The 18,503-nt window shown below is 44.2% G+C and overlaps 1 protein-coding gene across 2 annotated transcripts in view; it reads right to left on the minus strand.

Annotated features, from left to right (window-relative positions):
* sdk2a (sidekick cell adhesion molecule 2a) overlaps window positions 1-18,148 on the minus strand; it is a 90,601-nt gene extending 72,453 nt beyond the window's left edge. The window contains exon 1 of one of the 2 annotated variants that reach the window (XM_079366894.1): window positions 17,320-18,148. In XM_079366894.1, coding sequence (XP_079223020.1) covers window positions 17,320-17,476 — 157 coding nt within the window. In that variant the 5' untranslated portion in view covers window positions 17,477-18,148. The remainder of the gene's footprint in view (window positions 1-17,319) is intronic. The other variant, XM_079366895.1, reaches the window with a different exon arrangement.
* Window positions 18,149-18,503: the final 355 nt, after the last annotated feature.

Here is an 18,503-nt window from a genome sequence, read left to right on the forward strand (position 1 = left end):
GAGTGGTATGATTCTTGGAGACAGAATTATTTTGCAACTCATTGTTCCATCATTGTTTTCAGTGTGGGTGTTGCTCACCATCTGGGAGTTAGGGAAGTCATTAGCGGAGCACAGCCAGTTTCCAATCACTGTAAAAAATAATGGTGAAGTTGCTGGAAATTACATAAAACTATTGTCTATAAAATGGCAAGAAGCAACACTTACAAACTTCCTGTACAGATGACAGTTGAGGTCAGAGCTCATCTGGTTACCAGAAATCCCCAGAAACGATCTGATAACTGCTCAGGCAGACAGTTTCTACCCAACAGTGTGGCCTCGGTCACAATATATGAATGATGTAGAAACAGCCATAGTGATGAAGTGTCTGAGCTTGGCGTGTAGGGGTTGTGTAATGTATTTTCTATGTGTCCAGGCTGCGCTGTTCAAACACTCTCTTAATGGTGGATGAGTCCCACGAGAGATCCATGCAGAGGTTAGACACAGACTGAAGACCGGCCACCTCTCTGTAACAGGGCCTGGCCACCAACCTCACAGAATTTTTAATGGCACACTAAAACGCTGCGTTAAGACTAAATTGCTGCCCTCAATGGGCAACAGATGATGGAATTAAAGAGATTTAGAGCTGTGGGGGGAAACGGGCTGCACCTTTTTGATGTGGGTCTGGGAACGAGGGAAGAGAGGAAAGAGGGCAGCAGAGCAAACCGAGGAAGCATCTGGCCCTTGTAGGGACAACACAGCTCTCTGGGAAATCTCTCTGGGGGTGAGAAAAGGGGCTGACTGATAGCTCTTTCTAACACCCACTATGTGCAGGGACTGGCACTCAGTTACCAGGAACACCTGCTGCACCCATATGGTGCAACAATATCACCCATCACCTCAACAAAACTAGAACATGTGAAGCGTAAAAAAAAAACAAAAAAAAACAAAGTTCGAACTGTGAAATTGCAAGCCCCTCACAAAAAACAAAAAAAACACTCATTCTAACCCTACCCCTACTCCAGGTAACCATAGAAACCCCTCACCTGTCGTCTCCTCGACAAGAATAGGCAGACAGCCAGGTCAGAGTGACATATTTTCTCTAACTCACACACGGCATGATTTTTCATGCGCCGCGCAGTCCCCAATTCTCTCTCACATCCTGCAAGAGCATAAGTAGACACACATAGCATGCTCATCGGATTTATTGTCCACTTTTTTTTTTTTTTTAATCACACCCTCTCTTCTCTTTCCCCTCTGTTTGAGTCATATTCACCAGCACTCCCAGTGTCACTGCACACACAGAACTGCACGCACAATAACACATTTTGGTTTCACTACTCTCACAACAGGAAGCTGGCAAAGTGCCTTCCGCCGCCCATCAAAATGGCAACTGTTATCCTGACCTGGCATATTCTGAGCCAAAGTGAAGCGCAGGCCTGCATAAAGGGCCGGTGGGCTGCAGCCGCCTCTCTATTCACTGGAGACAAAACCTGGATCTGTGGTGTGATCTGGCCGGCTGGACTTCTGAATAGAGCCAGCAATCCTGCAATTACAGACCCTGTTAACCCATATACTATGAGGCTGTGAAAGCCTGTATACAAAATAGATGGAAAAGGACGTTTTTTCCTGTGTGTGAACAAGAGAATAGGGAACCATAAAAAAAAAAAAAACAGAAAGAAAAGTGGCACTGATGATGACAGCTCTGTGCTTCGTGTGTGCTCATAATAGAGCCATGCGCCACATAAAGCGACTAGGGATTCCGCACACACGCCTGCAACATACAGGCGATGAGCAGTCAGTGAAAAAACTCCAGCAAATTTTTTTTTTTTTTTTTTTTTTACAAACCACAGCCTCATCCCTAGCTTCTCTCCCGCACAAACTTCTGCTTTTATCTCATCCCAAGTGTGAAGGGAAGTTAAAAATAATTCAGAGAAGAAAGGGGGGCTAGCAGACTGACACATTCAAACAAGCTCTGGAGTTTGGGATGAAGCTGAAGCACAGCGGTTGTTGATGAGTTAGGATGGGACAGGCTTTATCCCGGGTGATGAGAGTGTGTGGGGGGGGGGGGATGGGCCTCACCACCTTGGCTCTGATTTTCCCGCCGCTTTCATCTCGCTGCACACCGAGGACCCGGTGACTCACCCAGTGTGCAAAACACAACCAAAACCAATAGCCGGCGGATAGCATCTCTTACGCTAACAAGCATTTCCCTTGGGGTTACCATCAGCTCTCTGCTTTTCTCGTACAGCTAATTAGGGATGGACTGAGAAGTAGACCTCCAGCTATCTATCTCCCCTGTTTTTATCCTCTCTCCTCTTAATCTTTCCCACTGTCGCTGCCCTACCTGTCTGTCTCTTTCATTCTTTGTCTTTGTCCGTCTTACACACACACACGGACACTCACACCTCTGGATTCACTACATTCACTCTGTGCCTCTATCAACCTCTCCATCTTCCAATGCATCTACCTCTCCTGCCACTTCCAGTGTCCAGCCCAAGGCCACTGCTGCCTCTTAATCCCATTAGACCAAACACAATCAATTATCCAGCCAGCCATAAGGATCTGAGAGCATTAAAAGGTTAGCTCAGGAGATTTAAAGCCATTGAAGTCTATGACAGGAATGCAACCCTCGCTTCCCCCCCCTCCATCCACCTCGCCGTTGAACCCTCCCTGCTTCCCAACGTGTTATGTGTCTGTTTATGTGTGTGTCAGAGCGTGTTCATCAACATGACGACCGCCCCCCCACACACACCCCCCACCCGCCCGGAACCGACTCCAGCCACCTTGCATCACTTGTGGATCTTTAATCATGTCCCTGCAAGTCTCGGCAAATTACTGCCTTGTGATGGTAATCGATAAAGCGATAAACGCAGCCAGGGACTGCAGCTGCTGGAGCGAGGAACTACCGGTGGTCACTGGTTGAGTTTTTTTTTTTTCTCCCCTCCCTCATAATCTCATGCCCTCTTGCAAAGAGTACAGCGGAGGGAAAAGTAGAAAGAGAAAGAGTGTGTTCTTTCCAGGAGGAGAGGCTCAACGATTCACCTTCACATGCTGCATCGGCATAAAGAAAGGGAGGAGTTGAGAAGCCCCAGGTGCAGGTCAATCCATACTGTCAGGCAGATAGACTGATATAATCATATTGTAATCTGGAGATTTGTTCCCCCCCCCCCCCCCCCTCTCCTCTCCACCCACAACCTGAGTCCGCCCTCCATCCTCCCACCCCTGACAGTCCATAAACTCCATGCCCCGCTGCCACTTCATTCATCGCTTGATCTAATTCTCTCACTCCTTCCCCCTTTATCTCTCCCGTACACTCCTCTCCCACACCCTCTCCTCGCCGACTTGTTCCTTCTCAGGCGAGAAAATTAAATATGATCATTCCTCTTCAAAGGCACCACTATTAGCCACATAATGAATATTCAGTAAATGTAGCAGGGAGAGGAGACTGAGCGGGTTACAGAAATAAGTGACAGCGAGAAATGAAAGGTGGAATTCTGTGACTCGCTTTCTGCGGCCTCACAGAAGGAGAACAAAAAAGCAGAGGAATGTGCACCGGGATATCATTCTCCAGGCAGACTTTCAAGACAAATAACAGGAAACATTAATTATTACAAATACCTTATTACCATGAATGAACAGCGGCGTGACATTTAACGACGCGATTGTAGATCTACCTCATCAGAGTCCAATACATCATTTATGGCTCATTAATATTTCCAGTGATGAATCATTGATTATGGGGGTTATTATGAAATACTTCCTCAAATCTTCCGTCCCTGATGCGACCTCCGCTGGAAAATCATTTGGCTAAGGCTTGAAAGGCTCCGGAGCACTTGTGGCTCTAACTTTAACTCCACTCCTAAGGACTCGACTGTCTGCGCTCCAGATGCAGCTGCCAAGCACCTTCTCTGCCGGGATTCAAATGTGTTTCCTCATGCAGACACGATAGCCACTTTCCAATTTCAACTTCATCTTAAACCACCAATTTCAGCTGCCGTGGCAGTGATTGAAATATGAAACCCTGCATATATACAGGCCATTACAGCGAATACAAGGCCGCAGCTGCTGTCTGTCTGCCCAGGGAAGTGAGAAGCGAAGAAACAACAGGGATCAACGACAGCCGGAACACATTTCTATTTATTTATTATTCAATAAAGATGTATTGCCCCCTGACCCCCTTCGCAGCAAACTACCAGCTAGAAAGAAATGGCAGGCTTGCTGATTCAGGGGGAAATCAAACAGAACTCCCGGGGCTCCGTGGTATGAGAGTTCAAATCTGACAGAATTTGATGAGCCTCCATCCTTTTTTCAGTAAATCCTTTTTTGCTGCCTTTGATTCAAGTGAACATAAGTCGAAAACCAAAGACTTCTCACTTTCCACGGCAGCAACATAAAGACCAACATACAAAAAAATAAATAAATAAATAAAATCAATCAGTCACCCCATTTAGCGGATTCTTTTAAAAGAGCATCCTAGAAAGTGATGGACCGTTTGTTCTGCTCGTGCATCTGCTCTCACTTTGTGTCTAAAACCTCACAAACTAACATGTTTTTCAAGGGCGACGTGTAGTGCTTTTATCTGTCTTTTATGCCGCTCCGATTTTCAACACAACGGTTTGATGGGTAGGTACTTCTAACCTAATTTCAGCCGGGGAGAAAGGATTATAAAGTAACTGTTGTTCAAGTGCAAAATAAATGAATTGAGTAGCATAGCACATAGCACCAACACCAGAAAAAAAACATGGTGGGGGACTGAGAGCGGTAGGGGTAAACGCCGCTAATACACCGTTGTCGGCAGCTTTCAAGGTTGTTTCAGCTGTTAATTAGTTCAGTTTGATGGCTTGCATCCATGGGTGCAGTCTAACCCAGTTAAGTCAGCTGCTCAATGAGTTTTCTCTGGGCGTTAAATACTGAGCCGCCGCTCTACAGGAAACCTGGCTCAAGGTTAGTACCACAGTGTCAGTCAAGCCCCGATGTCCGGCGCTCACAGTCTGCCACACTCCTCAAGTGGCTGCCAGAGAACACTCACCAAGGTTACGTCTGTCAGAGCCAATGAGCATCCCACTTATCTCAATCAAAGTCCTTCACTAATCTTTCAGGGATTGGTCTTGCTTGTTCGTTTTTATTTATTTATTTATTTACTCAGGGGGGGAAAAAAGTGGGCGAATAAGTCACACTCGTGCACCTAAACTGAACAGCTTGACAAATAACATTCTGGTTTATTAAGCAGCAAAAACACAAATGATCTGTGTTTTTGCAGTAAAAAGGATTGCCTGCCGAGGGAGACATGAACACATTTGCATATTCTTGTTTGTCATATCTCTCGTCTGTGTTGAAGACATTCAGTGATTGACAAAAATTTCTCTGATGACAGCATGCTGGAATGACTTTTTTTTTTTTTTTTAGGTCAAAGCAGTTGATGACGAGAAATAGAAAAATGTAATACATTTTTGGAGGAAAGGGCCTGGTGAGGCAGACTGAACATGTGACAGATTACGCAGTGATTATTTTTTTTTTTTCTTCAGTCAAAAAGAAAAATAAACGGTCCCACTCAGTAACAACATGCTATACAGAAGCAAACTGCAGAAAAATAATCTTCCTCCTCCTATACTGGACACAATATCAGACAGTCACTTGAACATTGCTTGATTATTAATGGCAAGGGATGATAATGACTGTGTTTAAATGCCGGCTACAACCACAGAGAGACAAATTGACATCTCTCTGTGTCCTCAAAGTAATGAATTGTGCATAATGACAATAAATGACTGCACTTTGTTTCCACAGGAAACAGTCTATAAATTGCTTGACAGGCAATGTAAATGTGTTGCTTGTGCAGCATAAATCAATAGCTAACAATATGACACCTGTGGAGTTTCAAAAGTAAGAGAAATACTTGTTCACGCCACCCAGCTGCACTGCACATTATGCATAATAATAATTGATTTATTTGCTGCAACTGCATGAAATAAAAAAATCCAGTATTTAGCAATGATGGATATGGAGATAACTATTATTGCAGGTACATAACAATGAGGTAGATACAGGCTTTGATATGGCAGATTGTTTGTGTCCAGAGGTTATTGTATCACAAGATGACAGGGTTGGCATTCTTAAATACTGGAGGCTTTTTGAATGTCATCATACTAGGGCATCCATCTGTGTGTGTGGCTCTGTGTGTGTGTATGTATGTGTGTGTGGGTTGTTTGTCTGATCCCTGCAACATCCTCCCTCTCCAGGGGCAGCGGCTCCCTCTCTCATCAACCATGCCCAGCCAATGTGACTGTCACTCCCAATCTGCACTGAGAGGGGAGCCCGTGCCTATTTTTATAAATGTATTCATATTCATTAGCCCCGAGTGTCATTCATGGCAGCAGTTCTTTAATGCCGAGTGTAACCATCAGAGGCTAGAGGAGCCCGCCGCCTCTCATCTCACAAATTAATAACACAGGCAATCACTGCAAAGGTGTCTACTGTCAAACAACAATGGCTCCTGATTTTCATCAACTGCACGCACTTCCTCATTTCCACATGACATACTGGAACAAAAAAAACAACACACTCATCAGTCGTCTCCCCTTAGGGAATCTTTACGGAAAAAAATGCCATTGTACTAGCCTTTGAAATATGGAATCATTAATTTAAGTAAGAATTAATTACAACGTTTTTTTTTTTTACTTCCCTTTGACCCACCGCAACATTCCGCCTCATAACATCTTGGTGGCAGCCGGTTAATTGCGCAGAATAACTGGTGAGAACGTCAGCTGCTAATGAGAGCAATTAGACATCAGACTCACACGAGATTTAACTTCACCCACTCGCTCCGAGGCGGCACACTTTGCCTTGATTGGCTTGTATGTGTCACATAAAGCAAACGATGAACTAATCCTACAGAGTCAAGAGTCAAAGACAGCTCAATGCCTGATATCTTGGGAACGCCGACTCCTCTGCCAAGACTGACGTCACAATACAATTTTGATTTAAATGTTGTTTTGCTAGGGAAAATGGTGATGCTTCATGTCCACTTTCTCATGCACCATTTTGGGCACGGTGCCTTTTAAAGTAATGGAAGTGCTGCTTGCTGCTCAAAGCCTTGCCATGTTTTTTTCATGGCCATTGTTTCTGCTCCACCCCACTTTAAATCAAGAGCACAATGCAACACCCCCCCCCCCCCCCCCCCCCCCCCTCCCATTTTTTCCCTTGCTACCCCACCGTACTTCACTCTGGACAACATTAATAAAACAAGCTTTCAATGATGCAGAGTGCAACGCCACATCGGGCTCTGAGCAGCAGCATGATTAAAGCTTTTAAACACCGCCACCCTTTGAGTTTGCATATGTCAGCTCTGCAGTCCGTTTTTTTTGTAGGAAGGCTGGTGGGCTGCATGTTCCCTCTGTCGTTTGCCTTGTCTCTTTTTTCCATTCTTCACTATTCTCCGCTAATGCACTGACCAGAAAGGGAAGTGCTGCGTCCACTCTACCATATATAGCAATTACAGAACCTACAACAATAAAACCAGAGCGTAAAGAGCAGGGTCCACCGAGGAAGACACAAATGTTAAACGTAGATGTCCTGGCCTTACAGTTGTTCTTCCTCCGACCCTCATGAACTCAGCCATGCTCTTAGTCCACTTTGGTCCTTTACCCACTCGTTTAATTATGTCGTCTGTTGCAGCTTTCCCATCCTTAAAGAGCCACAATATTTACTGTGAAGCATTTGAAAGTGGATCTGCACAAAGTGCACTCAAAGAACACATTTTTGATTGGTCACTTCTTCTCACAATCCCTTGTAATGACAGTGACCTCTTGAGTGATTACAGAAATGGAAATAAGGCTTTTTAATTGAATTTCATGAAATTAAACATCGGCCGGAGCAACTTCATTAAACTGATATAATCCCACTGACTCTCCCGTTTCTTCTGTCCCCACAGGCGGAGTACATGTCCAGCATTTCGACACTAAGATATGTTCTCAAACATTTCCTTTCACAGAACAGGGAAATGACTCTTTGAAAGCCCGGCGCTCGGATAGCAAATTAAAATAGCCTGACCAGCAATTTGTGAAAAGCTTTGAGCACAAAGAAACAGAAATGTATCCCGGGGCCTCGGCTCCTGCAACACAAGTCAAAGCAGCTGCAGCCACCGTAGAGGGACAGCAGCCATCCCTGCCTTTGTTGTAGTGCTTTTGCTTAAGTCAGGCATCACAAATCAGTTTTGAGCCATCATATGTACGTCACATGTGATGTAGATCCGATTTGGCTTTACTCTCTTGGGTAAAGCTCTCTGTCAGCCCTGAGTGTGTTCACATGTCCGCTGCATCTCCAGCGCGGAGAGGAGGGGCCAGCTCTGTCAGAAGTCCTTCTGTTGCAGTACAGTAAAGGTCCCCAACATGGGACGCTTTGGCTCGTTAGTGTAGGTACGTGTCTTCGGCTCGGAGACAAGAGGAGACAGTGACCGAAGCTTTTGGGACACGGCGGTCCCCTGCAGAATTAAACAGGCTGCATCTCAAACCCCCGTGACAGGAAATCTCACTCAGATCACAAAAGGCCCCACTGATCGAGTCTGACATGTGCATCCTCTTCCCTCAGATGTGATGTCTTTGTTTAGTCTGGATCACTCCTGCGTTGGCATTTGGGTTTTTTTTTTTTTTTTTTATGCAGCTTATCTGCATGTGTCCGTGCGCGCTGGAGAAGCAGTGCCTTCCTCTGTTTAACCTACTTCACTTCTATAATTGAAACTGTGACCTTTTATGCCACTCATCACCTGTCTGTGAAAGTATGTAAGAGCTAAAGAGTGATTTAAAAAAAAGAGCAATTTCAATCTCAAAAAAATTGGGAGAATATAACCAGATATGGATTGTGCCTAACAGGCCGAGCACTCTAAAGTCAGCTGGTGAATGTCTAAAAAGGCCGGCAGTGCGGGAGAAGTGGAAGGGTTACTGTTTGGACTCAAACTGGGCACACTAATCCCTTTGATCCCCCCATTTTACTGTCAGCTGTTTCCTAGCTACCATTGGATCTGCACAGAATTTAGGATTTGTGCTACTGTACACCACAGCAATCTCTACCCCACTGATGCAGCGCTCTCTTTTCTATCCTCCATCAATACACCCCCCACCTCACCTATTGGCACCATACAATGTCCACAGCAATATTCATTTCTCTTTCTGTTCCTCTATATCTCCCCCACATCACTGCAGTTGGCGGTGACTGTGACATGGCAGGGAGACAGGTTAAATTGGAGAGTATTTGCACAGAGGGCCATCCGAGCATGACGCCTCACACTGAAAAAGCTGATTTCTGATTTTGTCTTTTCACACGAGACGCAGAGGACGTGCCCCACTTTCATCAGTTGCGCCGCGAAATAAATAAATAAATAAAATAACAGCATTCAAATACTGGTTTGGTCTTATGAGAAAGCTCCACTTAGCAATAATGAATCAATCTGCATGTGTGTGTGTGTGTGTCTGTGTGCAGATGCATGAGTTAGAGGGAGAAAATTTATTGGTGTATTAGTGTATATGCACGGTTTGGGTGCGTGCATGTTTGTGCATCTGCTAACATGCATTAGAGCAATAAAGGGACTTTTATTAGATTCCTCTTTCAAGCTGCCTTTGAAATTAAAATAAATGGGCATCTGTATCTGCACAGGATCTCTTTTGTCTTTGTCGGTACGGGTTGCTTTCAGAGGTGCAATGCCCCACAGACTTCCCATTTAACCCCTGAGGAGCTCTTCCAAACTGATCTTAAATCATGCCAAGCAGGAGACACACGACAGACTCCGTGCACACATTGATCCATGCCTCATTGTAAAACACTGGCTCTCCATGGCCCAGCACCAATTAATCCTTTATGCATGTAGAAGCTGAGATAATACCACTCGTTTCTCAATTTGCTGATTTTAAAAAGGAGCCGCTTCTCCGTGCTGATTCTCATATGTACTGCACACTTACATAATTACTTTCATTTAAGTAGTCAAGCTCTCAGAAACCTTTTTTTTCCCTTTTTCTGCCATCCTCATTCATTTTGTATGTTTCAATTAAAACCATACAATGTGTACTACAAAATTCTTTGCTTAGCATATAAATGGAAACTTAATGATCCAGGACATTATCAGCACAGGGAATTATGGTCAAATATGTTGTCAATCTTTGTCACCTAAAGAAGGGAGGATGTATAAACACCCCATTACTGTGTGAGGGAAGAATGACACACACACATAATGAGATTCAAATGTGGCCTTTTTTTTCTTTTTTCCACTTCTGAATATGTCTCTCTCCATGCACTGTGCCATATGAGAGGAAAGATGGCTGCCATGTGCTGGTTGAAGGCTTTAGTCTGGGCTTCCACTCGAGGTTGAATCCCTCCATATGCTATCAGTCTCGCACCTGAAGCGCTTTCATGACTCGTGCTGAGGGGGCCAAGGAAAGGGAATCCAGATGTGACATGAGCCAGAGAGAAGAAGCCCGCTCTTCTGCTGTCAGCTCCCATCAACAGCACACGTCTTAACTGACACTCTGTTGATGTTGGAGGCAAGGACAGTGATCAAAGATATGCGTGTATTGAAGTGCTGCCATGCCACAATGACAACCAAATCTAGTCTGGTATGCATACTGTACCAGACAGGAATTCCTTATCAGCAAAGAGGAAAACATCTGTTGGATGAGATTGTCGGTAAATATTTGTATTCGTTGTATCCGAGTTGATGCCTTCGCATGTTCTGTACTTTACCATCCACTCTGACATCCCTTGGTATCTCTATCGTGAGCCATTTGTTCAGAGTGAAGGTGGAGAACTGTCAAAATGGGACAAGAGCGGGGAGGGCCTGATGTTGTGCTCTGACTTTCTCAGGGAAGAGGAAGAGGGAAACAAAAGTGATACCAAACATGATATTGAATCCCTTGTGTTTGAGAACAGGACAATGGGGAGTGAGAGTCAGCTCTGGCCCTAATCAATACTGAGCACAAGGCGTTGAGATGCAGCTCGAGGCATTTTGCCAGGCCCCCTAGCGCGACTGGTAGGCGTGGCGCCAAGCACAGTCTTAGCGAAGCAGCAAACTCAGGCCTGCAGATGGAGAGCATGAAGGCTCCCTCTCGCCAGACGAGACCCTGCGCATGGCAAGAAAGTGTGCCATGGCCCCCAATCGTTTATCTGTTCACACAACCTTGCCAACCATGTGACCTCTGACCCCACCTACACACATGGGGCTTATACGAGAAAAGGCTCACTTAGAACAGCAGGATAAACAATCATCAGCTGATGGAGACATCAATACAGTCACAAAAAAAAAAGATAATGAAAATGTAGATTTAAAGTCTTGTTTCTGTATTGTAGCCTATAGCCTCACAATATGCAAACGTAAAATACTCGGAACCACCCAGTTAAATTTATTAGTTTCCAAGATTAGTTACAAACAATCAGATCAAGTCCCATCTGTTGTTAAATTAAAAGCTGCTAGGCTAAGTTGCCTCTAATTTCGTATTATCTTTAAATGACCGTTTTTCTCACAGTCCAAGGACCAGTGTCCTCTTTCATTCGTTTGGTGTAAATGAGCAGCAGGTTTCATCGCACGCCACCCTTGATTTGCGTGCCCGACTTTTGACCATTGACAACGGTAACGTTACAGACTGTTAAGCTGCTTAGAAACTTATTAAGAATCTTGGATCATGTATGGAGGGTGTCGTCCTCACGCGGGCGGCCCGGGTTCGCGTCCGGCCTGTGGCTCCTTTCCCGCATGTCTCTCCCCACTTTCTCTCCCTGATGTCCGCCTCTGTCCACTTTCCTCCCTCTATAATAAAGGCAAAAATGCCAAAAATAAATCTTTAAAATACAAAAAAAAGAAACTTATTGAGAATCTCTTGACAAAAAAAGAACATCTGTTTCACTTTGTATCATCGAGTAAAACAGTTGGTTTCTTAAGTTGAAATGATCACATTGTAATGCTAGTTCTGATAGCCCATCAAAGGCAATTTCCATTCTGTAATAGCATCAAGCTAAGGAATTAAGATGTACATCCCTGTCCATCTTTAAGAAAGAAAGAACAGCGCTCTGAACAGTCAGTTAAGGTATAAAACATGGCCAATATTACATGTGACAGGCTGAACCCGCATCAGGTCAGTTGGAAATCTGGAAAAAGGGTTGGGACAAGAGATCTTAAAATGTGTCAAGTTCCCATGTTTCTATCCTAACTGAAACAGCAACATTGTTTTCTTTTCCTTTTTTATTTTTTTTTTTTTTTACACACAATCTACAGCAGAGAAACTCGCTGCCGATGCTGGACGTGGCAACCTCGCCGAGTGCTGTGATTGGTTTGGTTTGTGGTTAGGAACTCAACAAAGCAGAATGACAAGATGTGAATTCATTCGCATGAAAGTACAAAAAAAGAAAGGACTGGTACATCCAGTTGATTCTTATTTTGAGAGGGAGAAAAACATGTGCCTGCCATGCACCCCCACTACAGTTTTCTATTTCTTTGCCTTTTTTTGCCATTTTATTCACAACACAAGAATACACTCAACAGTCCCCAGGAGGGGCACGCTGAATGAGAGCAGAGATTCAATGCTGACATGATGCTGTAAAAAGCATTGTTTCCTAACACAGTTTTCCTTGAGTTGCCTTTGTGTTCCTTAAAATGTTTACATGGAACAGCTCGGGGGCTTGAAGACAGATGTATGGTCCAAGTATACTGACTCACTGCAATCCCTCTTTTCCCTGGACGAAAGTAATGACACTATTTTGAGGGCTTTTTCAGAATCAATCTTTACAGAAGGTTGCTTTGATTGAGCGGCATGCACAACATCTTTGCTCTCTTGTCAAGATGATATCAGGCAAATTAAACCAATAGTTCCTCTTTTCGAAATCCCACTCCCTCACCAAGGTCATTTCCACTTTTAATTTCTGTCCCAGCTTGGGGCCTGTTCTGAGACATTTCTTCTTCTTCTTTTTTTTTGTTTTGTTCTTGATAGTTAAAGAGGTGGCTCCTGGTCCTGTGTCAGACTGATTAGACTTTCAGCCAGGAGAATTAATATGTGAAGAATTGGTCTGTTTCCCCCTGCAGCACTTCTCCCCTTTAGTCTCATCAGTAAACAAGGAGACATGAAAACAGAACCACTCACAGCTCTGTGATTAAAACTGGCCCCAGAAGAAGAACATGCCTCCTCCGTCAATGCCGCTATTATTGAATATTTTCATGGGAGAAGCATAGAACTTCCCAAACTGTATTTTTCAGCCTGCAGAAAGAAGAAAGCAGTCTGTATTCTGTGATTTTTGGTGATGGATTTTGCCTAGTTTGCCTGCAGCCAATCATTAAAAAGACGCAGGTTTTGTTTACTGTATCCACTTTAACCCAAGGAATTATCAATACAAACATCTCGTAATAAAAAAGAGTGAACACCAGCAGTGTAAAACTAAACTCTTGCAGTATGGTTTCATCCAGCTACCCTAATATGGCAGCATGACAGAAACATGGTGGGAGAAAGGCCCCTTTGCCCCATGCAAATAGCCATTACCATACCCCTTTGGGCAAACGGCAATTACTGGGCAAAGGGTGAATGCCAAAACCCTGTGGTACAAGTTAATTTGATTACATTTCCATTATGAACTATAAACACAGTTTTGCTGCTCGACTGAGCCAATTAAAGGCCTCCTGAAGCTACAAAAAAAACAAAAAACAGCGTAGTAGCTCCATTGTTCTTCAACAATACAGGAGATGGAAATCATTTGTCACCCTTAAAGAGGTTTCAGGAAACTCTATGTAGTTTTTTTTTTCATATAAAATCAGCATTATTTATTTAACATATTTTCTGTCAGGTTGTTTTCCAATCCTTTATTTCAAATGTCACTGCCAATGAGCACAGATTGTCTCTGTGTTTTTTTTTTGTTTTTTTTTTCTATTTAGTTGTGATATGTTCCATCTTGGTGAATAAAGCATCCTGTGGCAACATGAATAAACATGTGGAGACAGAATTTGGCAGCCAGAGAAAAAGCATCCAACCAACCAGACATGGGAGGAAGGCTCTGAAAACACACAAGTCTGAATTGGAAGTCAAGCTGCCACTGCGTTTCACCTGAGGCTCTGCAAGCCACTAGCTGGGCTTTTCTGGGCACATGCCACGTCGAGAAGAAAACAAGCATTTAGTCCAAATTTCGCCAGACATCTGCTAGCTCTCTGGAACTGTAAACATGTTTAATTAACTGGATTTCACCAAACAGGGATATACATATGTCATAAATATGCACGGTGTGTAATTATGGTATGGTAGCTCAGAAGTTTCAGCACTCCCACTCCCATGTCACCGACCGTACCCCCATATGGGACTTGTGACGTGATCAAAGTGCTGTAAGTTAGAGGAGACGCAATTATTTCATCATATAGGGCTCAGATTTAGTATCATGTCGAAAATCTGACGCCTGCAGCAGCCAGTGTGGCATCAATGTGAGAATGTGGGGCTACTTCTGTGAAGCTACATGCAAAACGGATTAAGCTTTCTATTATTTGTGATGGAGTGTTGTACGTGTGGGCGCAGACGATCGGGTTTGTCATCAGTCTTTGTTGGAACTAGGAGATGCCTTTGATTCCATTAAAAGTGTATTATATTTCTCTTGATGGAGTTGTGTAATCGTGTACACATTGATTTTTCTGTCTTTCTGTGGATGTGTTCGCACGTTTGCTCGTGTGTGTGTGTGTGTTACTGTGTCACTGATGTAGACGAATTATGATCTGGTTGCCGGCATTAGAGCAGGCAGTTTTAATCACACAAGGATTCTGAGTGTTTTAAACAAATGCTTTTTTTGTAAGCATGGTGGATTATCATAAGATTTAAAGATTTGGAAATGGCTGACAGCTGTCAGGCTGCATAATAACGAAGGTCCAGAAAATTATAGCAGCTGCCTGTTGGCAGAATGTCAATGCTGCTATCTAGATTAAAGCTCAATAGACAGGAACATACAGTAAGCTCCTGCACACACACACACACACACACACACACACACACTGATGCACACAGCATGAAAACACAATCTATTACAAGACCACACAAGGGGAGATTTTAGTCGGAGGGACTTTGAGGACGAGTGAAAGGGTACGGAGGCTGCTAAGAGGTGAAGAAAGACAAAACCACACACCTATTTACTTGGTACTTCAGTGAGTGGGTCTAAATTAGTCTTTAAAAAGGCCTACTGAGAGCAGCCTGCAGCAGAAGAGAAGTTCCCCTGTGGTCTTTATCAGGTATCCTCTTGAGAAATTGAGCAGCCAGCAGTACTGAACGCAGCAGGGGCCTCGGTAGAAACCTGCTGAAAAAACAAGTACATGCCTCCAGTTCCCTGGGGGCCTCTTGTGCCTGAATGTCGCCTAATTTATGACATCCTCAGAGGTCCCCCCGCTCTCAGCGAACGACTACAGCAGCACCTCGAACTTTATGCAAAGGCACAGCTGCAGTGCCAGTCATTTGCAAACAAGGACGCCCCATGAGGATGAGACCTGCTTCCTACTTCAGAAGAACAAGCCCTCTCTGCCTGCTGAGGACCCCCTGCACGGACTTCAACTGCATCATCACTAAAGAACCTAAAGCAACGATTGTGCCCAATAGAGGAGGTCCTTCTCAATTGAAGGAGCGGACAGACAGAGGAGTGAATCTCTCACCAATGCTAATGCGCAGCCGGGAACATTCAAGGGGCCTGAATACCAACTGCACGGATGAGAACGAGGTCTGTTTGGGGAGGAAAGGTAAAGCCCTGTGAAGTAGCCTTGAAGCGCTAAACAGATCCTCACAGACTCCAGGCATGTTAGCTCGAGCAAAGGATGATAATAACAGCTAGAGGAACGGCGCCCTGCATAATAAGACACGCCTGAGACTCCTTTTAGATAAGGTTGGGAGCACTTTAGAGCAATGCGACCTGTTCAAAGACAAACAAGAAAAGGGATTATGCTGCTTTTAGCACTCTGCTGCTCTGAGTGTTGTGATTGTAAGATGGGGATTGTATGGAGACGCCACTTCTCATATGAATCAGCTTCATATGAGAGACTGTGAGTTTTTTTCCTGTCTTTAGAGACCTATTGAAGTAAAAGCCTCAAGGATCTGAATGTCAAACACGCGTCTGTCTTTTTTGCCATTCAACATGACCCTCTAATAAAAACCATGACCCCGTGGTTGAATTCTTCAACACAAGAGTAAATACCTATTAATGCCAATGTACAGCAACAGTGGCGATTAAATTCACAGTCCAGTGAGCTTACCTTCACTTCTATGGAGAAATGCTTTCCAAATTATGAAATATGCAGGAAGGAAGGATTTTCTACTTCTTGCTTTTTTTGTCTTGATCTACCATCCATACTGTAAGTCACATTCTCATTGGTCAGGAGGCACAGGTCATGCGTTCACAGATGGAAAGTGACAAGTTACACCAATGTCACAGTAATAATGTGATTATTGCAGAACATGCCCATGCTTTTATCCACATGTCTGTGGCTGCTGCATGTTGTGGTTATTCATTTCAGAGCATGCAGATTACTTTCACACAGCCTGTGAGCAGGAGAGCAAAAAGGGACATTAGGGAAATGTAACACAGCCTTCAAATAATGGCCCTGCTTCATTGTGCCATAGTCATATTCATGCAAGTTAATGGCTGGTTCAGCTAGGCTATTAAGGTGGCCTATAGGCTGGAGGGGCGGCACAATGTAGAAGCTGTAAAACAATCTGTTCTCAGGTTTCTCAGCCAGGGCCACTGGGGGTTTTTATAGCTTTCACTGGGGATTAAATACATTTTGACAAATCACAAGGACCCTGATCCTTAGCCTTCTTACAAATGTTGTAAAACAGCTCAAGTAATTGCATATAAAATGGGATATCTAGAAGATTCAAAGTCACAGATGACCACTTAAGAGCAACGTAATGTGCCATAATGACTAGAGGGTGACCGTTTGATAAATTTTATATACACAATGACAAGTCATACACTCATTTTCACCAACATGGATTTGCCTCTAATGTAGAGAAGTATCAAGTGTTGCAGAGGAGGCTGTGCTGCTTTGCCTTCAGACAATTTAAATTGCCTTATTGCAACAAAAGAAATGAGGTGAAAGTGGCAGTTTTAACACGTCCTTGCACAAGGAAACGCATTTAACACTTGACGAATGTCGAGTGCCGTTCGATTTGGTTGGTTTTCCAATTTCACTGAGGACAAGGTCTTAAAAAACAGAACTGTGTCATGTTTGAACAGTTTTTGTTCGCCTCACATTTTATGCCAACAATTCAACACTACCACAGACTTTCTTGTGCGCCTTTTTCTGCTCCACTCCAACGGCACAACGTGGAGAAAAAAAATATTCAGAGAAGCGCATCTTACCTTGAGCCTGAGCGCTGAGGATACAAGTCGCACAAAGCAGAATCCAACAGGAGACCCACACCTGTCCGACCTGTCCAGTCCGTCCAGCTGTAACCATGGTCCGCGGCGCCACCACCGAGCCCCCGGTGCGCCGTCCCGGTCTCCGCGCTGGGAACATGTTGCTCAGTGGCCAAACACTCCCGGGAAGAGTCCTGGCTGCTGCTGCTTCTGCTGCTGCTGGTCCTGTGTGTCAGACTGTTCCTCACTGGTGATATGGGGTGAGTGACGAGGGGGGGATTGTGGAGAGCGCTCGCGCCGTCAAAGAGCACCAGGCATGCAGACAAGCACGCGGTAGTATGAGGAGCCTGTGGACAAGTCCCGCATGAGCAAGGCGGAGTCAGTCCAATTGAATTTGCTCGGCTGTCAAGTGTGCGAGACGGAATATTGACATCATTTTTGTTGTACTGCCCCTGTAACCTCTGAATGTTACACATATAGATAGTGACATGGAGTTAGTTAGAAAATGTTGCTGAACATAGTCTCCAAGTTTTTTCTCATGCCAGGTTTTTGCCTATTTTTTTTTTTTTACCAGTCATATTTCAACCATTTAGGGAGAAATGATTTAATTTCCACAACATATTGTCCTCCTTGAGCAAAGCACTTCAGCAAGCTGCCCCATTTCCTCATCCAGCTGAAGGTAGCACAAACTCCCAGGTGAGTGTGTTCTGTCTGAGAGTGTAAATAGATTGTCTCCACCTTCCTCCAGGGGTCAAAAAGGTTTTTTTTCTTATAAAAACGACATCTTCCGTTTTAGTACGGGGTGATCACTGACTGAACATGCATGCAGTGTTTTCAAGAGTTGACCATCACATAGATGTAAGGAGTGCGCACAGCCTAAGCCATGCACTGGCTTGACATACATGTGCTCTGTACGCTATTGCCACCACGCGGCAGAGAGCGGTAGGAAACGGTTTTTTTTAACACTTTTTGATTGATAGTTGACAAGTTAAAACCAAAATGCCTGGATTTTAAGACTACCTGATGACAACTCAGTCACTCAAGCTGTTTTTTGGGTGTTGCCACTGCTTAGGATAAAGCAGTAACTGGGCCACAGACTAAGAGTAAATGGCATGCATCCTTTTCTGTAAATCTATTTATTCTGCATTGGCCTCTGTTAAGCCCTGACTTTGTGGTGTGGTTTAAAG

The sequence above is a fragment of the Symphodus melops genome (assembly GCF_947650265.1).
Source record: "Symphodus melops genome assembly, chromosome: 17".
Classification (NCBI taxonomy): Eukaryota; Metazoa; Chordata; class Actinopteri; order Labriformes; family Labridae; genus Symphodus; species Symphodus melops.